This window comes from Polypterus senegalus, chromosome 6 (genome assembly GCF_016835505.1).
Source record: "Polypterus senegalus isolate Bchr_013 chromosome 6, ASM1683550v1, whole genome shotgun sequence".
NCBI lineage: Eukaryota > Metazoa > Chordata > Cladistia > Polypteriformes > Polypteridae > Polypterus > Polypterus senegalus.
Window position 1 is genome coordinate 107802708 of NC_053159.1, and position 18703 is coordinate 107821410.

Below are 18703 nucleotides of genomic sequence, written 5' to 3' on the forward strand. Positions count from 1 at the left end.
TCGTAAGCCACCAGGGGTTAGTGGCAACATGCAAATAGGTGGCCATGCATAGCAAAGGCACATATGAGATGAGAAAGACGATAGACAAACACATTAGACATCACGTGTTGAGAGTTCATGATGACAACGCAAGCTGTGGAAAATGAAGGCACCCTTTGGTTCAAAAGTTTCATAGGGCAAAATAATTTTAGTCCAATTTAAAAGCAAATTCAAATATTGTGAGGTTACAACTTCCAGAAAGGGGTGGATGGTGGTGATGTGAATGGTTTGAGTCGCCTGCTGGGATATAATCAGATCAGCATTGTGAAAACAATCAGATGATGGCCCTAAATGAGCTTGCAGAGGCACCCTGCGAGACTGGAGATTCGAAAACGAGCCAGCCTAATGATGGTGGCAACAGCCGATGCGAGGAGGAAATTGAGGGCTGACTGGAATCTGCTTTCTTTTCAACAGGCATGCTGGGTGGCAATTAGCGCGTCTGTAAATAAAATGGAAGTCCGGGGAGGCACAACATCAGAGGCCTTCAGGTTGGGAGCTTGTCAGGGTAGTAATTGTGGTAATCAACTCTTGGAGAGCGAGCGGGTAGGCGGACTGTTGTAACATTTCTTTTTTTTTTCTGGTGCCCCAGCAGAACTTACAACTTCCCCATCCTTTTTCTCCTGGCCCGTTGAGACTCACATGTGTCTGCATTACAGACAGCAGCAAAATCATAAATACCTCCAAGCACTGGGAGCCCTCACGGCAGCAAGGCACTGGCTGCCAAGTTAAGTTGGCAGCCCCCGCAAACAACACACTAGACTTGGCAAGCAGTTGCACAGACACAAGGCTGCGCTCCTGTTATCCTCTGAATGTTCAATAGAGAACCAGCCACTGGCAGCCAGGAGTCTAGCAGGCTACAAAGAGAAGGTGCCGCAAACGAAGCCTAATTTAACAGGATTTAATTTAACGGGGAAATGCATCATTCTCCATCAGAGAAAGAAGGAGCCTTATAATTAGTAGGGACCCAGTAGCGGTAGTAATTAAAACCAAAGGCTGAAAACAAATCGGGTTTAGTGCAATCAAAGGTCTGTTCTGTGAAATCAAATGAAAACAAGCCATAATCCCACATTGCGGCATGCTGGCTGGGAGGCAGAGGTCTCACAGGACACAGCATTAACTTTTACACACTTGAGTGCAAAATATGTCTTTACTTCATGGGGGTAAATTAGATGGGACTGGATGGGAGCAAAAATAAAAAAAAAAAAAAAACAGAACTTTGACACCCCCCAGCCATGGGCTTGCAAACTGTGAGCCCAATTATGCCATCACAAAGACCTAGCATATTAAATAAGATGAATCAAAAAGGATTTTATTTTACTCCTTTGTATGAGGTCACTTTTATTTCTTTTTTTTTTTTGTCCTGAATGGTCATGCTGCGGTGTGCGGAGTAAATAAGTGAAACTCTTGTTATGGCAGAAAGGCAATTAAAGACATCAGATCAGAACGGATTGATCCAGCATACTGATGTTTCTAGTTTAGCTCAAATCTGCATGCTACTTTTTCTACAATAATAAGCATTTCAGACAGAAAATAATAAATGGCCTGTTAACATTTTACTTTTATTTATTTGAGTTTAAAGTTTGTTTTTATTTCAGATATCTTTGCATTTTGTCGTTTTAGTAAAGTACTGTGACATAAAACAAAGGTTGATGGACAATGGATGACTACAGCAACTTGTAGAGCTTGCCCACTGAGACTGTAAACAGCAGAATCAATTCACAGACTGACTTAGCAAACTGGAATCACAGATTGAGACTGCGAATTGACTTACGACAGAGGCAGAGAACTGGCACTATGGACTGACAAACACACATCTGACTCAGACAAATGAGACTATGGACTGAAATAAATGTCTGATCAGGTCAGCTGAAGCAGCACACTTAACTGTCAATGTTAAGACTGAATGCTGACAGCCGGGTAGATCGAGTCTGAACTGAAACAGTCAAGTAACACAGTTAGAATAAACTTAGATGATCTGGTACACTAAGACAGTCGATCGACCCAGCAGTCAAATACTGTTAAATGACACTTTAGGACAAGGCGAAACTAAGAAAGTTAACTGGTCTCGTTACACTTAAACTAAGCTGAGGCATTCAACTGACCTGGCAGACTAATACTATAGACTGAGAGGGCCAGCTACTCCAGTACCATGAGACTGATCTGAGATAGTCAACTGACCCAGCAGACCAAGACTGGTCCACAGAAACTAAAAAAAATAGATATCTAAAGATGACTTATTTAACCACTCTAGGGAGTTTTAGCTAATATAGTATTGCAAACTAAGGACATTATCACAAGAGATATTATCATGTGAGAAAAGGTGAAACTGGAAGTACAGTAAATGATAAAGACACTATACAGTATATATGTGTTTGTATCAATAAATATAAAGCTATATGATTGACTCACTGTCAAGACATTCTTGGCTATTTACAGACAACCCAAGGAAAAACAGTTTTCACTAATAGATCAATTTTACAGCCCGGAGGTCCACAAAAATCCAGCTTCACCAAAAAGTGTGTAAAGGCTTGTGAAAGGGGAAAGTGAATTGATGCACACTGATTTTAAAAAAGGGTTCATTTTAAATTTATTAAATTGAAAGCAATATGGTTTATACTGTATGTATGTGTGTGTGTGTGTGTGTGTGTGTGTGTGTGTGTAACGTAATATGTCTCCTAAATGACTAACTTCCTTGAGGACTCTAGAGAAGGTGTTTTAATGTCTTCTTGGGATTAAATTGCAGTGGTAATGACAAATATCTTTTGAGATATTTTGAGGTAATGTTGTCATACATGACTGATAGTCTACTAGATCAGGAGACCAAGACTAAACCTAGATGGTGGGCCGATGGGGTACCCCGAGAATGAAGTCAGTCAGTCAACTGACCCAGCAGACTGGGATTAACCATAAACCAGTAAGTGACATGTCAAAACTTGACTGAAATAGTCAACTGGTCTGGTACACTGAAACCAAACCAAACCAAAACAGTCAAATGACCTGGTAGACTGAGACAGCTGAAGTGACAAAGCAGAGAAGGTTGTATGCTGATGTTCTTGTTTTGATGGCAAAAACAGAAGTTGAACTGAAGGAAGATACCTGACTGGAGAAGTAGTTTTTAAGCAAAAGTCCTCAAGGGAAATGGAGAAAAGACCAAGGTGATGTTTGGAAGTATAGGGGCAGGAGGCATGGAAGGGTGGTTGCATGTATGTATAACATGTGTAATAAAGGTGTTGGAAGAAACTTAGTCCAACGCACATATTACCAGAAGTGGATACATTGATCCATTTTCTGCCGCTTATCCAGGTCTGGGTCATGGGGGCAGCAGTCTAAGCAAAGATCCTTTTCCTCAACACCTGTTCCAAATCCTCTGGGAGGAATAGGGATACCAATGAAGTTCCCAGGCCAGACAAATGATACAATCTCTTCAGTGTCTCCTAGGTCTCTCTGGAGGTCTCCTCTCGCTTGGACATGCCCAAAACACTTCCCCTAGGAAGCATTCTAATAAGATGCTAAAACACCCTCAAGTGGATCCTTTCAATTTGGAGGAGTATCAGGTCTACTTTAAACTGCTCCCAAATGTCTGCAAACATCACCCTCTTTCAAAAGCTGAGCCCAGACACCCTGCAAAGGGACACATTTCTGCAACTTGTACCCACAACCTAGTTCTTTCAGTCACTACACGCAGCTCATGACCATAGGTGAGGACATAAACGCAGATCGACCAGTAAATTGGGAGTTCTTCCTTTCGGTACAACTCTCTTTTAACCAAGACTGACCAGTACAATGTCTGCTTAACTGTAGATTAATCCTAATTAATTAATCTGATCCATCTATTAAACTCCAGCTCCCTTCTTTCCTCACTCATGAACAAGGCCACAAGATACTTGAACTCCTCCGGTTGAGGCAGCACCTCATCCCCAACCTGGAGAAGGCAGTTCCCCCTTTTCCAGTTGAGAACCATGACATCAGACTAGAAGGTGCTGATTTTCATTCCAGGCACTTCACACTCTGCTGCAAACCACCCCAGTGCATGTCTGTGGTCACAGCCCAAAGAGGGCAGCAGGACCACATCATCTACAAAACGCAGAGGTGCAATCCACACCCTTGGTCCCTTATTGTACAGGGACCAAATAGTATACAACAGCAGACCCGGTACTCCATACTCCCAAAACACCCCCCAAGGCTGAACCAGGGGATGTGAACATATGCCTTTTTCAGATCCACAAAACACATGTAGACTGGTTGGCCATACTCCCATGTACTGAACACAGAATCTGTGTGAGGGTAAAAAACTGGTCCATTGTTCCAAAACTGGGCCAAAACCGATACAATATGTATTGGTCTAAAATGTAACCTGTAGGCAGTGAGTTTTTTTTTGAAGGTATTAAATGTAAATTTAGATATAGACAATGGATGTTAACAGATAATAATAGAAAAAAAGGGTCTATCTGTTTTACAGCAACTAAAACTGTACTTATTGTAGTCTTCTGAAAAATGTGTTGGGGTTGAAGTGTTCATTTGTAAGCTTTATTAAGAAATAAAGATGTTACTGCAGGGCACATGAATAGTTTACTTGTTTCCAGGTAACCAAGAACAAAAAGACCTTTGCAATTTGGGAGACGCACTCAAGTACCCCCCAAAAAAAAGCATTAGACAAGAAGGGAACATGCAAATCCACAGAAGGTAACAAGACCAGAACTCCCAAAGCCATTTTGCCCCCGTTTCTCTCTGTGAACACCAAAATATCCCATGTGACACAAGCCACAGAAGTTTTTGCAGAGTTAAATGGGCCCCTTGACCCCAACACTGCAAGGTCGAGGGCATTACATTTGTTTATAAGTGCCACAAAGACCTTTTCTACTTACATGGAATCTTTGATCCACCTCATAGCTGACCTGCTTTCTGAAATCCTTATAGTTTGAAAATGGCAAAGAGAAGGACAGAAGAAAAAGATGGCAGCTTTAAGAAGCAGAATTTCATTAATCACAATAAATTATAATAAATTAAGGTAGCACATCGTACAGAGGAAAAATTATATTAATTATGAATATTATCTTTATTAGAATAGTTCATTAACTTAGAAAAGTGCCAAAGTACAAAATTAACAATTCTTGAATCAAGAAAAAGGGAATCCTAAGTGTTTAAAGCACCCATACCTTTTGTGCCACTAAGAAAGTCAGTCTGCGAATTCCATGGTCAAACAAGACAGACCTCTATTAAAAAAAAAAAAAAAAAGAGAGAGAAAGAAGGTTTAAGTCTTATAGGTGTTCCTGTTGGATATACCTTATGTTTACATCATAGGATCATAACATAGAAAGTAAGCACCAAGAGGGAGAAAAATGGGAAATTTAGAACACACATAGTGATACGCCATTCAACTTCAACAGCAGCAGCCATTTTCAAAAAGAGTTCTTTTTTTTATTTTGATGATGACTAGGGATGCAGGGCTCTTCCCTCCCCACCCCAATTTTCTGACACAGTATCAGCCACAGGAAATCTAATTTCAGTTTGCGGTGCTGCTGTTGACTACTTTAATGGCAGGATGCATGAACGGTGACAGCTATTCAAAGTCCAGCCTCCTTGCTTCCTGACCACTTGCAGGCATATCGTAAGCAGTCAACTCTTCATTTTTACAAAACAAATTGAGCAGCAAGTGGTAGATAATGGCAGAGCAGAGGCAGTGTTTTGATTGCATTATTAAAAAGGAGAGAATCACTAAGCAACACCCTGCCTATTTCAGCTGCCTGCAGCCAGTCAGTACATTTCTGCAAACAGTTCCTTCTTCACCGCAGATTTATATGATCCGAAGTTTGCTTCTTGCAAAATGATTTGCACCAATTTCAGTATCTCTTTCACGCTTTTAATTTTCTGGCAGAGCTTGCAGACAAATGTTCGATAATCAACTATTTATAGCCATAGATAAGTGTGAGTATTGGCAACCTTTGTCTGAAATTGCTTATTTTGGAACATCAAGCTAACTACACTATAAATTAGATATGAAGTGTGCTCTGAATTGGCACAAAAATGCACATTTCAAGAGAAGAAAAAGATTTGAAAAATAATAGCAGCACATTTCTTTTGGAATAACCATTTAAATGTCCCTTGATAAAATTACTGGAACCGCATCTTTCAAGTGGTTATATGGTCTAGCCGCCACTAACCTGAATTATGTCTTTGAGAGGTTTGTGCCGCACCTTGTCGATCACATAATATAAGCTCCATGATTTTTCTCTACTGATTTTACACTAAACCAAAACATAGGTTATAGAAAGGAACAATAAGTCAACTAGCTAAAACCAAGTAGCTATATTATTTTAAATAGGACATACATTTTGCAGGGTAGTTTCTATTGTTGCATGACAACTCACAGATCAGGATAATCAATGGATAACCCTATATGGGATCAATGGTCTCCCTGTCCCCATCCATCCATTTTTAACCAGTTTAGTGATGCTAGGACCAAATTGTAAGGCACATTCACATATAATATGAAGCACTTACATTTGTCATTACTTGTCTGTCTGTCCACTTGAATTAACTCCAGTGGACCAATTTTGTTGAAATGTGCCACACTTAATCTGCAAGGCAATGTGTCGGTAATGTTCTACATTCATTGAAATATTTCCAAAAAAGCACTGGACGATGACCATGTAAAAATCCATTTTTTTATCTTAAAAAAAAAATTGTGTGACGTGAGTTATGGTATAGTTTACCATTTCAGATTTAACCTGAGATATGTTATTTTAACATATATATTTTCTTCTTTTACAGATCCACAATACAATGTTTTGAAATGGCATCAGAGTTGTGTATAGGAAACAACTCCTCATTACGTAAGCGATTTGTGAGAATCTCTGTAATACCCACTTAATGCTGCTTGAAGTAATACCTGGTAAGTTAAATGATTATTGGAACCATAAAATGTAAAACACACAATCAATGACAAGCTGACTCTCACTTAAATTATCCAAAAATGAACGGAAGAAAATACTCCCTAAGTATAGCTCCACAAGTCGTTTGGCATACAGTAAACACTTTTGTACTTTGTATTCATGTTACACTAAAAACAACATTCAGAACAGTAATAAAGGTCATTTTCCCCTAATATTGTTTAATGTTACACAATGCACACATAAAAAAACAAGGTAATAAATGTACTAGGCATGCATTTATTTCATTTTTCCATAACGCAAGTCCATGTGATGTGCTTAATTGATATTGTCATATTCATAGGTGTCATGATTCACCACAAAGCTGCTTATTTTTATAAAGTAATATCAGAAATTTGTTTTTATAATGTAGACCTGTATTGCTTCTGTCTTGTCAGCCTAGTGCAGCCAGTTTTCTATGTATTTCTGAAAATATTTTGCTATACTTGATAAACTAAACTATTTACTAACTTTTAATTAACACAATAAACTGCCAAAAAGAATTGAAATATTTATGTTTTTAATTTGGAGAAAAAAAACTGTTCTTTTAGTTGGAGGATATTCAGAAAATGTTTAGAAACAATGACATCTTTTAAGTTCCCATGACACTATACAACTTTTCAACCGATTTTCAATTGTAGATTTCATTTATATAATTTTAATAAGTAGGGGCAGTCACAGTGGGCTCTCATGATATCTAAATATGTAGTCTGACATCTCCAGCAACTCAGCCAAACAATTCTATGACTCGCCCAGACAAAATCAAACAGGCTCAATGCTGTCTTATATGAATTTATATCTTCTTTACCCCATGTAATTTGTAGTGGTTGCTGAGAAAAAAATTCAATCTCATGTTTTCGTGGAGAAATTACATATTGAATATTCCATTTCAATGGGACCCTGCCGTGACCAATTCTGGACAATTGTAAATGATGTAAAGAAATATTTGTGGGAAAAAGGAAAAAAAATACTCATAACTTGTGTCATATAATCCACGCTTGTTATCCATTTGAATGGTGAAAATACGCATTTTTGGGTAAAATATTATTAACAGTTACTTCCTGAAAACTCAGCATTGACTGTCAAAACGAAAGACATCATTCCCAAAACTCTGTGCTTCTAATTTGAAGACACGATTCTTGACCAATGACTTATGGGGAGAGGTGGGTGTGTATTATGAGAAAGACGTCTTTCCTGTTGACATTCAACGCAGAGTTTTCAGGAAGTAACTGGTGAACACATTTTGCATGTACAGAATGAATTATGCAATACAAGTAATGTGAGATTTTTTTTTTACTTTTCCCATGGACATTTTTAATTTTATTTACTGTTGTCCAGAATTGGTCACCACAGCATCCCACACAAATCGATTCTCCAAGATGTAATCTCCTCATGAAAACATGAGATTGAAATTTTTTCTTGTCTCTACTACAAAATATATGTGCGTAAGAAACATATAAAAAAAAATCATTTTTGGGTGGAGAATTCTTTTAAGTCATAGGGATGTGTTTCCAAGTGTCTCAGAATTAACAACCAAGTACAAGGCATCCATTAATGCCAAAAGGAAAGAAGAAAAACTATTGTTTTTGGACAACAGAACAGAAAAGGGGCTTGTTTCTCCAAAGTCTTGTTTTTGTTACACCACAACAGAATGGAAAAAGGAAAAAGGTGGGTCAAGTGTGGGGCTGAACTCACCACACCTGGAAAACATTCGCACAGCCACCAGTGCTGTCAGGCAGCATGTTATTGGCTGTTAAAATGTGGCAAGTTCACAAAACTTTGGAACTCTGAAAATGTCCTTGAAAGTCATGAGACACATATACAGGGTGACACAGAAAAACGGGAACTTTTGAAATGCGTAGTGGCAGCCATGTACAGTTGGCAGCACTGTGGAACGGGACCTTGAGTTGTAAACGATCTCGCCATTTAGTCATTTAGTAATCAATTGCAAGGGAATCAATGGCAGCTGTGTGAGACTTGTTCAGTAACCCTGTCATCTCATGATTCGGTGACATTCCCTGGCCCTCAAGATCACCGGATTTGTCCGTTTGTGACTTTTTCTTGTGCAGCTACCTTAAGAGTTGGGTCTACATGACTCGGCCAAGGACACTGAATGAATTGAAACAAAGAATTCAAGACGAAGTTCATGGTATCCCAGCTGAGATGTTGCAGCGATCAATGGGGAACCTCAACAGCAGATTGGAAGAATGCATACGTACAGGAGGATGCCATCTACAGGATGTAATTTTCAGACATTGATAATTTGGATTACTGTCTCTTAAAAGGCAAGTTGTAGTGGTTCACTTGCTGTCAATAAAACTGTTTTGTTGGATTTCTTCTATTTTTATTGGGTTTTTCAAAAGTTCACATTTTTCTGTGTCACCCTGTATAATCCATCATCCCCTGCAATCTCTAGTCGGGTAATGTGACAACATCAATGCAATGAGATCCAGCAACAGCAGTCACTAAGTTTGACCTGCTCAGCAATTCAAAATTATGTTGTGTTCCTTCAACTGAGATGCTCTAAAGATCTAAAGAACATAGCAAAATGATTTAATGCTTAGAGTCTAAGGAACACACTGCAATCAGACGATGTAGACCTTTAAAAAATTACCAAGAAAGGCCTACAAACTTTGGAATGATACACTTGATGATATTTAAGAGGCCCAGAATTTAAATCAAACCTGAAGACTCATTGCGTTAGCATAACATTTGCCTGTTAGACATGCTGCTGATAGTTTACGGTTATTTGTAGTAAATGTGGCAATCAATATGATCAGCTATTACTACCTTCCCAGTTAGTTTTTTCATCTTGGTGTACTGTGGTAGTACTTATCGGCATTGCCATTCTGATTAATACATTTCTCATGGCCTTTGGACAAAAGATCAGAGTGGACATGAGAAGTTGGCATCATCTAAGTCAGCCCCACTGAGAGACTTTTGTCATTCTGCATTAGCCTGTATAAACCATGATGTAGAATGTCTAACAGTTTGGAGGCCAGTTGACTAAGGTCAGAAAGTCTTTGACTTGCATTTATAATTATTAGTTAAACTTGGTTTTATTACTGTTAAGAGTTTCTTTAATATTCTTTATAAATAATAAAAAATACTGTCTACAGATATATGTACAGTATGTATATAGTATTTCTATAAGCTGCATGGTGTTTTGATGATTTTATAAAATATTATAACAAAACATACTGTAACATTCTCAAACCTGTTTAATCCAAATGAAGGTCATGAGAGGCTGGAGAACATGATGTTAGCACTGAGAACAAGGCAGGAGTCAGCAATGAATGAGGCAACAGTCCATCAAAGGGGTCAGTTGAATTTTATTTTGTGCTTTAATTGAACTGCATTATAAATGTAAATGTGCACAGAACTTTGAGCTTGTCAAAATGAAATGAAGTGAGCTGAAAAATCGCCTCTTTTCTTTGACTGCAATAACAATGTCCGTGACTATTTCACAAAGCTTGCCTTCTGTAGTTTTGTATACGTTCATAGCTTTTGTAAAACATCAGCCATTCTTCATTTAGTTGAATTGCATGCTGCTGTTCTCACTTCCTGAGGACATTACTTATGGGGGGTGTCAAAGCTGAGGGAGGCAATTTCACTAACTCTGAATTTAGGATTTATCCATTACATCCATCGCCAATAGATTTCTATTCATCCTCATATACTCAAACATGGACATTCATTAAGTATGTTTCTGACTCTATTTTCATAAAAGGTGCAATCTGATTATTAACTTGCTTTTATTTAGCTTGCATGATCCATACTAAGCTCTGTGATTTAGTAAGGTAACATTCTGCAACAATGCAAAACTTAAAGTTAATAATCAAATAGTATTTCCAGTATTATGGAAAATGGCTTACTATCTCCATCTGCTGGTTAATTTGACAATTGCTTACTGCTCTATATAAAGTGTGCTACTAAAAGATATCATTATCTTTCCTGCTTTTCCCAATACAGGACCATTGGAAGCAGAGTGGCACAAAGAAAACCTACAACATGATGAGGAATCAGCCCATTACTCACACACAACAATCATACTCTATTAAGTACCTGCAGAAAATACAAGGAAGGACAAAAGTACAAATGATAATAAACTTGACTTGACAAGCACCTCACAGTCAGTGACTGGGTTGAGAAATGAAATCCAGTGCCTAGAGCAGTGAGGTAGCAGCACAATGCCAAACTGGAAGAAGAAATGCATGGCTGAGTCCTTCAAGCGCAGAAGATCTAAATTGTAAATAGTCAGCAGGAATAATAAATTGTTTCTCTTGTGTTAATTGACTATGTAAATGGAAAATTCAAACCCCTAGGCTCTACACGGTATACATGCAAGATCTTGAACATATATCATAATCAAATAAATAACTACTGGAAGAATTGTTATCATTGTAGGAAACTGCTCAACATACATAAAAACATAAAAATGTTGTGTATCAACTCTAAAGGCTAAAGGCTATCCTATTGTCACAGGATCACTAGGACCAGAATGGGCACTAATGGCTCAAATTTTAAAAGGGTACTCACATTTATGCCTATTTAGTTCTATGAAGTGTAATAATATAATATAATATAATATAATATAATATAATATAATATAATATAATATTTATATATAATGCGCTTCCATGGCATTTTAGGGTATTCTGCTGCAATCACTACTGTTTGCTTGCCTTATGATTCAGCAGAGTGCATCTGACACAGGACTAAAGACTAACTGAAGCTTTAGAAAAGAGTAGAAAAAGAACTCTGTTTATTTTGCATGGAAAATGCCTATTGATGTTTCAAAATTATAATTTCCTTTTTTGCTGGTTGTCATTTTTTGTTACATTTGAATTATACTATATACAGTACTTATAAGTGCAATTTATGTGAATAAAGTAAATTGTTGGCAAATGGAAGTGGGGAAGAAGCGGTAGGCCCCAGTAATGCAAAGGACGCCCATGAAGCCATTAGAGTGAAAACATGACTAGGGCAGAACGGCACAAAATGGATCATGTCATGTAAGAGACAGGACCACATTATGCATGATAGATTTGGCATTGTTCATTCACATGTTAGAGGAGTTTTCACAATTAACATTTTGAGAGTTTAGTTGACATGGATTTAATGTTTTACAGCAAATATGAGGTATGTTGAAATCTTCCCACTGTTGGATACTTTCAAGGGCATTTACTTGAGATTTTCTAACTATGAAACGTGGATCTGATGTCTATCCAGTAGAATATGAAAGCAGCAAATGTCTGAATATTCCCACATAAAACCTGATCATTTAATTAAGAATATATGCTCAGGGATGCAAAAGCACCTTGGATCAATGGAGAGAGCGATGTAATAGACAGGCCCATGAACTTTCTAGGAGTGTTTAGGAACGAAGATGGGGTGTATTTAAACCCTGGATGGGATTTAATGGCCACTCACTTCCATTGTCATAGTATAAATCAGGACATGAAAAGGGGCAAAGGCTTACTGTCCAGGGTACACTGTGGTCAGCCAATTGGAAAAAAAAATGTAAGTAAGAAAGGAGTGCTTTTGAGTACATATTATTGGCTCTATTGTGCAGGATGAGAAAGCTACTTTGCCTGACAGTCAGGGGACATGCAAATATGAATAACAGGATTTTTTCTGTGTGCTTGTGTTTATTTCATATAACGCGTTCTCTAATTGAACAGGTGCACCAGCAGTATCCATCTATATGTGTACTGACTGACAGAAAGACAGACCGACAGATAGATAGAACATTTATCTATGTATCTTTCTTTCTTTGAATATATTAAGTTATAATATGCGTATTCCCAAGGCTGAAAAGGAATTATCTGTGTCACAGTAAAATACACTTAGAAAGTCCTGGAAAGCAGAGACAGCACACAGTAAATTGACTATTTGTAAGATGTTCTGAGCAACAAAATATCTCCTCATTGACTGCACGGCTATTCTGCAGGGTCGTAAACCTTCAATTAAATGACGGCTACCTTTTTTTAAGCAAGTAATCCTCTTAGAATGCATCTCTTCTGTATGTAGGTATCGCAGGAATTATCCTCCGTGTTCAGAATATTTCATATTGTGATGCTCTCTGAATATTGCCCTTACTAACTTTAGCAGAAGTGCATGAGTCAATGAAAGAGATTCAGTCTCAGGCTACAGTAAGGACACCCCTAGCATTTAGTTTTTGGTGGTGTCAAACTAACACAGACTCAGCGTCAAATTTCATCTTATCTCTGCAGAAGTGCCGAGTCTTGAACCACATACAGCCAACAATGCAATTGGGGAGATTAGTCCATGTAGTCTGTCATTATGATGACAGACCAGCCAGCAGCAACAATCTTTGAAATACTGTGAATTTAAAATTTGAATTATTAAAATGACATGCTAGTGAGAAAAATGCCATGTGAATTTTTAAAGAAGTATTACTTTTTTGAAAATGATTCTGATTTATTGCAGATGTTCACCTAATAGTGTAAGTGACATTCAGAATTTCTTAATACTTTATCTAGAAGATCTGAAAAATGCAACCTTATTATAGACTGTTATAGATTTACATGAAATTTCCACTCTGCATTATTATTTTTATATAGTATCGAAACATAACAAAAATATTCCAAGTCATGCAGGTGCAGTACATAGAATACACAGAGAGCAATAGACGGATTAAAACATATAATTATTTCACATAATTCTTAAAAGCTGACCAAACATGTCAACTGTTGCAATGATTCTTGATTTAGTGGATATGTAAACTCCCCATCCCAAAACAGAGGTCACATTCATAACATGCCATTCATTCTGAACCATGAGAAAAGATATATCAGATAAAAAACAAAAATGAATATAAAAGAAACTCCTAAAGCCCAGCTTGAAATAGTTTAAGGTACCAAAATTAGCTGTAACACAAGAGAGTCTCCAGGCCAAACCCCACAGTTTATGTCTCTCTGGACACTGTTGGTCTTTAAATATTCAGGTTTCACTGTTAAACTTAATTGATATCTGTTTTAAAGTTATCTTAAATCCTAACATTAACAAATAAGGCAATTTCCATACCAGCATCCATCATTATCTCAAAATGTTGCCTCCAAATGTCTGTCTTAATAATTCCTGGTCCTGTTTTGCATATTCTGTCCTGGCCACCCACTGTGGCTGCAAGTTTCCATCCCAACCAGCATTTGCTTTTTTTTTCTTTTTTATGTTGGTTTTAAGATTTTTAGCATCATAATATTATTCCAATTTTACAGGCTGTTGTCTAATAATAAACATACCAGAGGGTTTGACACTGAAGTAGTTGCTTTCTTTCAGTATTCATTGTTATGTGCCCTGTCTCTGTCCTGCTAATGTTCATATGTAGATGTGGCGAGACAGCAAATTCAACAGATAAAAGTTCAAATGTCTCCACACTTGAACTAATGTAAAATGACAACCCCACCCAGCAAAAACAGGTGCATTTATTGAACTTTAAATAAGATGGAGGGTTAACAAACAGATAACAGTTGCAATGGAATTAATAAAACAGTAAAATAGACTCTTTTACACACCAACAGTTACTTGGTTTTGAATTACCAGGTAACCTAATCTGCATGTCTTTCGAGCCTATTTCTTCACAATCTGGCCAAGGTAAAGAAATAGGCAAACCAAAAGATTCAGATACATTTGGAGCCTTGGTTAGCTGGTTTGAAAGTCAGAGTATTTAAAATTTTCTAGTCATTTCATCAAAGAGATTTTTTATCACAGTTGTGTTTACTACATATTTTTGTAACAGTAAGTCATATTCAAAAAACAGTGCTAATAGAATATAATTACATGTATTAGCATTGCACATAAAATACTTTTTTAATACCATATTGCAAATCATGTGGCTGATGTTGCTTCCATAGACAGCAGACTCTAACTCCAGTGAAGAAAATATTCACGTGCTATTGTTGGCTCTAGTATGTAGGGGATCTGTGGCTAACTGTACTTGAAATTCCTTAAACATTTTTTTTTCTAATGTATCACCCAATTGTGCTGAAGGCTCAAAAGCTAAAATTGTTGACTGCATCTGAACATGACAATTAGCAAGTCATTGAGGCAGAGCAATATTAGATCATTACAATTTTTACATAAGGCAGTTGTGAGGTTGTTTTTAGTGTAACTGAACTACTCAGTACTTATTTAGACATTGTAGCGTAAAGTATGACTGAGCCATCAGTCATACATTTTCACTGAAGTTAAGGTTTTTTTTATTTTTTTTATGAACATCATGCAATTACCTGCTTTGATTTCAATGAGCAGGAGATGTGAGCTGCTGTGACTAGAGTTCACGCAGGATGCTGTACAGCCACAGAAACGAGCATGGGATGAGGTGGAGTCCGAAGCCAGACAGTTAGCATATAATAAGACTTATACAGTACCAGCATTCTGGTAAGGGACAATACTTACCTTTTATGGAGATGAATAAGTAAACAATATCATTACTACCGCATTAAATAAATGAAGAATGTCATTATTACTGAATTTAATAAATACATTTGCATCTAACCTTGTTCCTCTCCTCACAGTAATACTATATCTGGCCCTGCCTGATCTCATGAGCTGCAGTGAGGTATACTTGCTTCATATGTCAATGCATCCAATAAAAAGGATGGGGTGATGAGGTGGAATCGGAGGTCATAAAAAACACTAGTCTGAACCAAAAGAGCAAACAAATACCACAATCCAGTACACAAACGAACATCTTAGTCCAAAAGTACATACAATGTTATTTTTAACTAGCTAAACTAACCGGATAATCCATAATCTTGAAGAGCAGGAATAGTATGAAATAATCTTGAATAGCGTTGCCATATCACATTCTGTGAAATTGTGATTCATGTAACAGCAACAGGGCATGGTTGTCCACAACAAATTGGGCAGTGCTATCCGAAAGTACACGGTGCTTACATTCAGAATCAAGAAGAAAAATTACATCAGTAAAATAAGATTCTCCAGATTTGCAATAAAAGTACAAAACAATAGCAGAAATGGATTCTACAAGTGAAAAAAACTCTAACTCATAACGGTCCTAAGTGTAAAGTCTAGAGGTTTCCGATTTTTATTAACATAAAGCAGTTCATCTTTTTAATTAATAGAGAACTTCTGTGGATTACTTATTATTTGGATCTCCTGGTATCCTGGCTCCTCTCTTGTAAGAATAAGCCAGTCAGTTTATAGTAATGCGTAAATCTGTCACAGTGGGTGATACAAGTGGCTATGTGTTACGCATGGAGACATGCAGGTGCCGAATGGTGTGTCCTGTGGCAGGTCCAATGAAAGTACCAGACAAATGCTCATCCAGTGCATTATGGAAAAAGCTATAGTTGGCCTCCCTGAAAACCACACACTCACTTTATTAAAGGTAAGAAATGGCTTGGACATCATTGTGAGTAGCCCCCAGTTAATGGTAGCCATTAGGATTAAAACTTTTCCTAAATATACAAGATACTTTAAGCAGTTTTCCAATAATCTAACCAATCAATGGCGAGAAAACATGACATGTTAACTTAAAATAACACCCCATCTTGAGCCTCTTGCATTTAATGCAGGCTTACATCAGCACTAACACAAGCTATGTCATTTAGAAATGTGGAGCACATCACACAGATACACCACCAATGAAAGCGATAAGCTCTAACTACTACACTACTATGCTACCATGTCAACATTATTTTAACAATTTTAACGGTCCACACATGGCACAAATGACCTTTACATCTGAAATGAACAGCTCAGGACCTTGGATATGCTTAATGTTGATAGACAGTCTAAAAGGAAAAACGACAAAAGCAAAAAGGTGCCAAACACTGCATGTATGGTCACCTAATTACTTAGTGCTGTATAATGCAGCGGCTTTCAAGTTCAGTCCTAGGGTACCTTTGTGGCTGCAGGTTTTAATTCCAACCAGTTTCAGAAATCAATGAATCACTCTAATTGTTTAATTACCTAGCTCTGCCCTTCTCCTATTTTAAATCTAGGAAAGTGAGCTAGTACGACATCTAATTTATAAGGTAGAATAAATTCAGTATTAGGTATTAGTATAGGTTTGTATTTGTACTATAAACCCTAAACTTTCAGTTGCCATTGTCTGTTTAATTTAGCTTTTTCTTTGGTGTTTGCTCCTTTAATTGTACCCAAACACTAGCATTTAGTGACAAGTTGTGTAGACATGGATGCAAGTAACACTGAATGCAAAATGTGTGGTAATTAGTAAGAAAAGTCTTTAATCTGTGGTGCTTATGTTCAGACCTGTGTACCTTCTGCCTTCACTAAGCAAGCTCTTATTTCCAACTTGCTCCCATTTTGTGTTGATGTATTTTTACTGAAATATAGCAAGTAACTGTGGGAATTTTACATTGAGGTGAATTAAATTTCTTTTTCTTTTTAAGATTTACCTCTTTTGTGGTGTTCTGGTTATTTAATCTTAATGTTATGTTTATCTCTTGAGAAACAAGTTACAAACATTTAATTTTTTTTTTTTGCAAAAAGGAAAAAATGTCATGTAAAAGCATTACGTGTAAAAGAAACAAGTACATACCAAAACATCAACATAATGTAAATACAGCAGGAGAGATATGTCTAGTGTCCACTACTGCACTGATGCAGATTTATTACATGTCCTTCGTGTGTCATGTTTTGAAACAATCACCGAAGCACAGCCCGATGTTGCAATTGGGACAGTAGAATCATGTTTCTTCCACGCTTCTTATATTTTTTCTGTTTATTTCACAAGAGCGGGTAGAATGACTAAGCCTGATCCACACAATCAACACATCCCTTGTGTTATCATAGGCTATCAGTGCAAGGCATAGTGACTTCCACATTTCCTCTGAAACGAACAACAGTTGCTGCATTGTGAACAGTAGGGGGCTAATGTCTTTCTTTTCTTTCTACTAGATTACAATCCTTTTGCCTTTTGTCATATAGCTACTTATACCACAATGAAACTTCAGACGACCAAATTCACCAGGTGTATTATAGTGATTCAGGTGTACAGTGCTGTAAGCATCAGCTTCACTATCTGTGTCAACATCCGATGACCTGTTCACTTTATTACTACTACCACTAGATTCAACTAACGATTCAGTTTCAGTTTATTCTGAAACTGGCTTTATAACTTCTCGTTTACATCTCATTGCATTTCCTTTGAAGGCTCATGCACACTGCTGAATTATCGTAGAGTGGAAAAACATATCACAAATTCATGATATTTCGTAGCATAGTGTTATTTTATCCAGTAGATGGTAGTAGCATATCGTCCCAAGAGTTATTCAGGCTTAACACTGTAAAGCAGATCAATAAATGTCACTCAGAGTTAGACTCGGGCTTAACCATAATTACATAGATTCCGAGACAAAGTCACGCCCAGAGTTACTGCCAAGGAGGTTAATCCTTTTGTTACTACTTAGTACACAATTAAATGTCACTGAAGTAGCTGCTCTCCTTTAGCATTCAGTGTCATTTGCACCTGTGTCTGCGGTGCTTGTTACTAATTGTCAATATGTGGATACAATTAAGTGAGCAAACACCACAGAAAAGGGTGAAATAAAAAGTGTATGGCAAAAGAAAGTTAATCATTTAAAGCAATGGTAAAAAGCACAAATGTCTGAATTTCCTTTATGTATAAATACCTCACTAGAACATGTCTGTGAATGCAACATAAGAGAAGAAAAAAGACTAGCTAGTTACACAATTAGATCAATAAGAAGTAAGACTGACCC

General features: G+C 37.2%; 1 protein-coding gene across 5 annotated transcripts in view; it reads right to left on the reverse strand.

Annotated features, from left to right (window-relative positions):
- acaca (acetyl-CoA carboxylase alpha) overlaps window positions 1-18703 on the reverse strand; it is a 187890-nt gene that overhangs the window by 85759 nt on the left and 83428 nt on the right. For 3 of the 5 annotated variants that reach the window (XM_039756717.1, XM_039756718.1, XM_039756716.1), the window contains 2 exons: window positions 5196-5252; window positions 4905-4949 (listed from right to left, as the gene is read on the reverse strand). In XM_039756717.1, the coding sequence (XP_039612651.1) occupies window positions 4905-4949; window positions 5196-5252 (102 nt within the window). The remainder of the gene's footprint in view (window positions 1-4904; window positions 4950-5195; window positions 5253-18703) is intronic. The other 2 variants (XM_039756721.1, XM_039756719.1) reach the window with 1 other exon arrangement.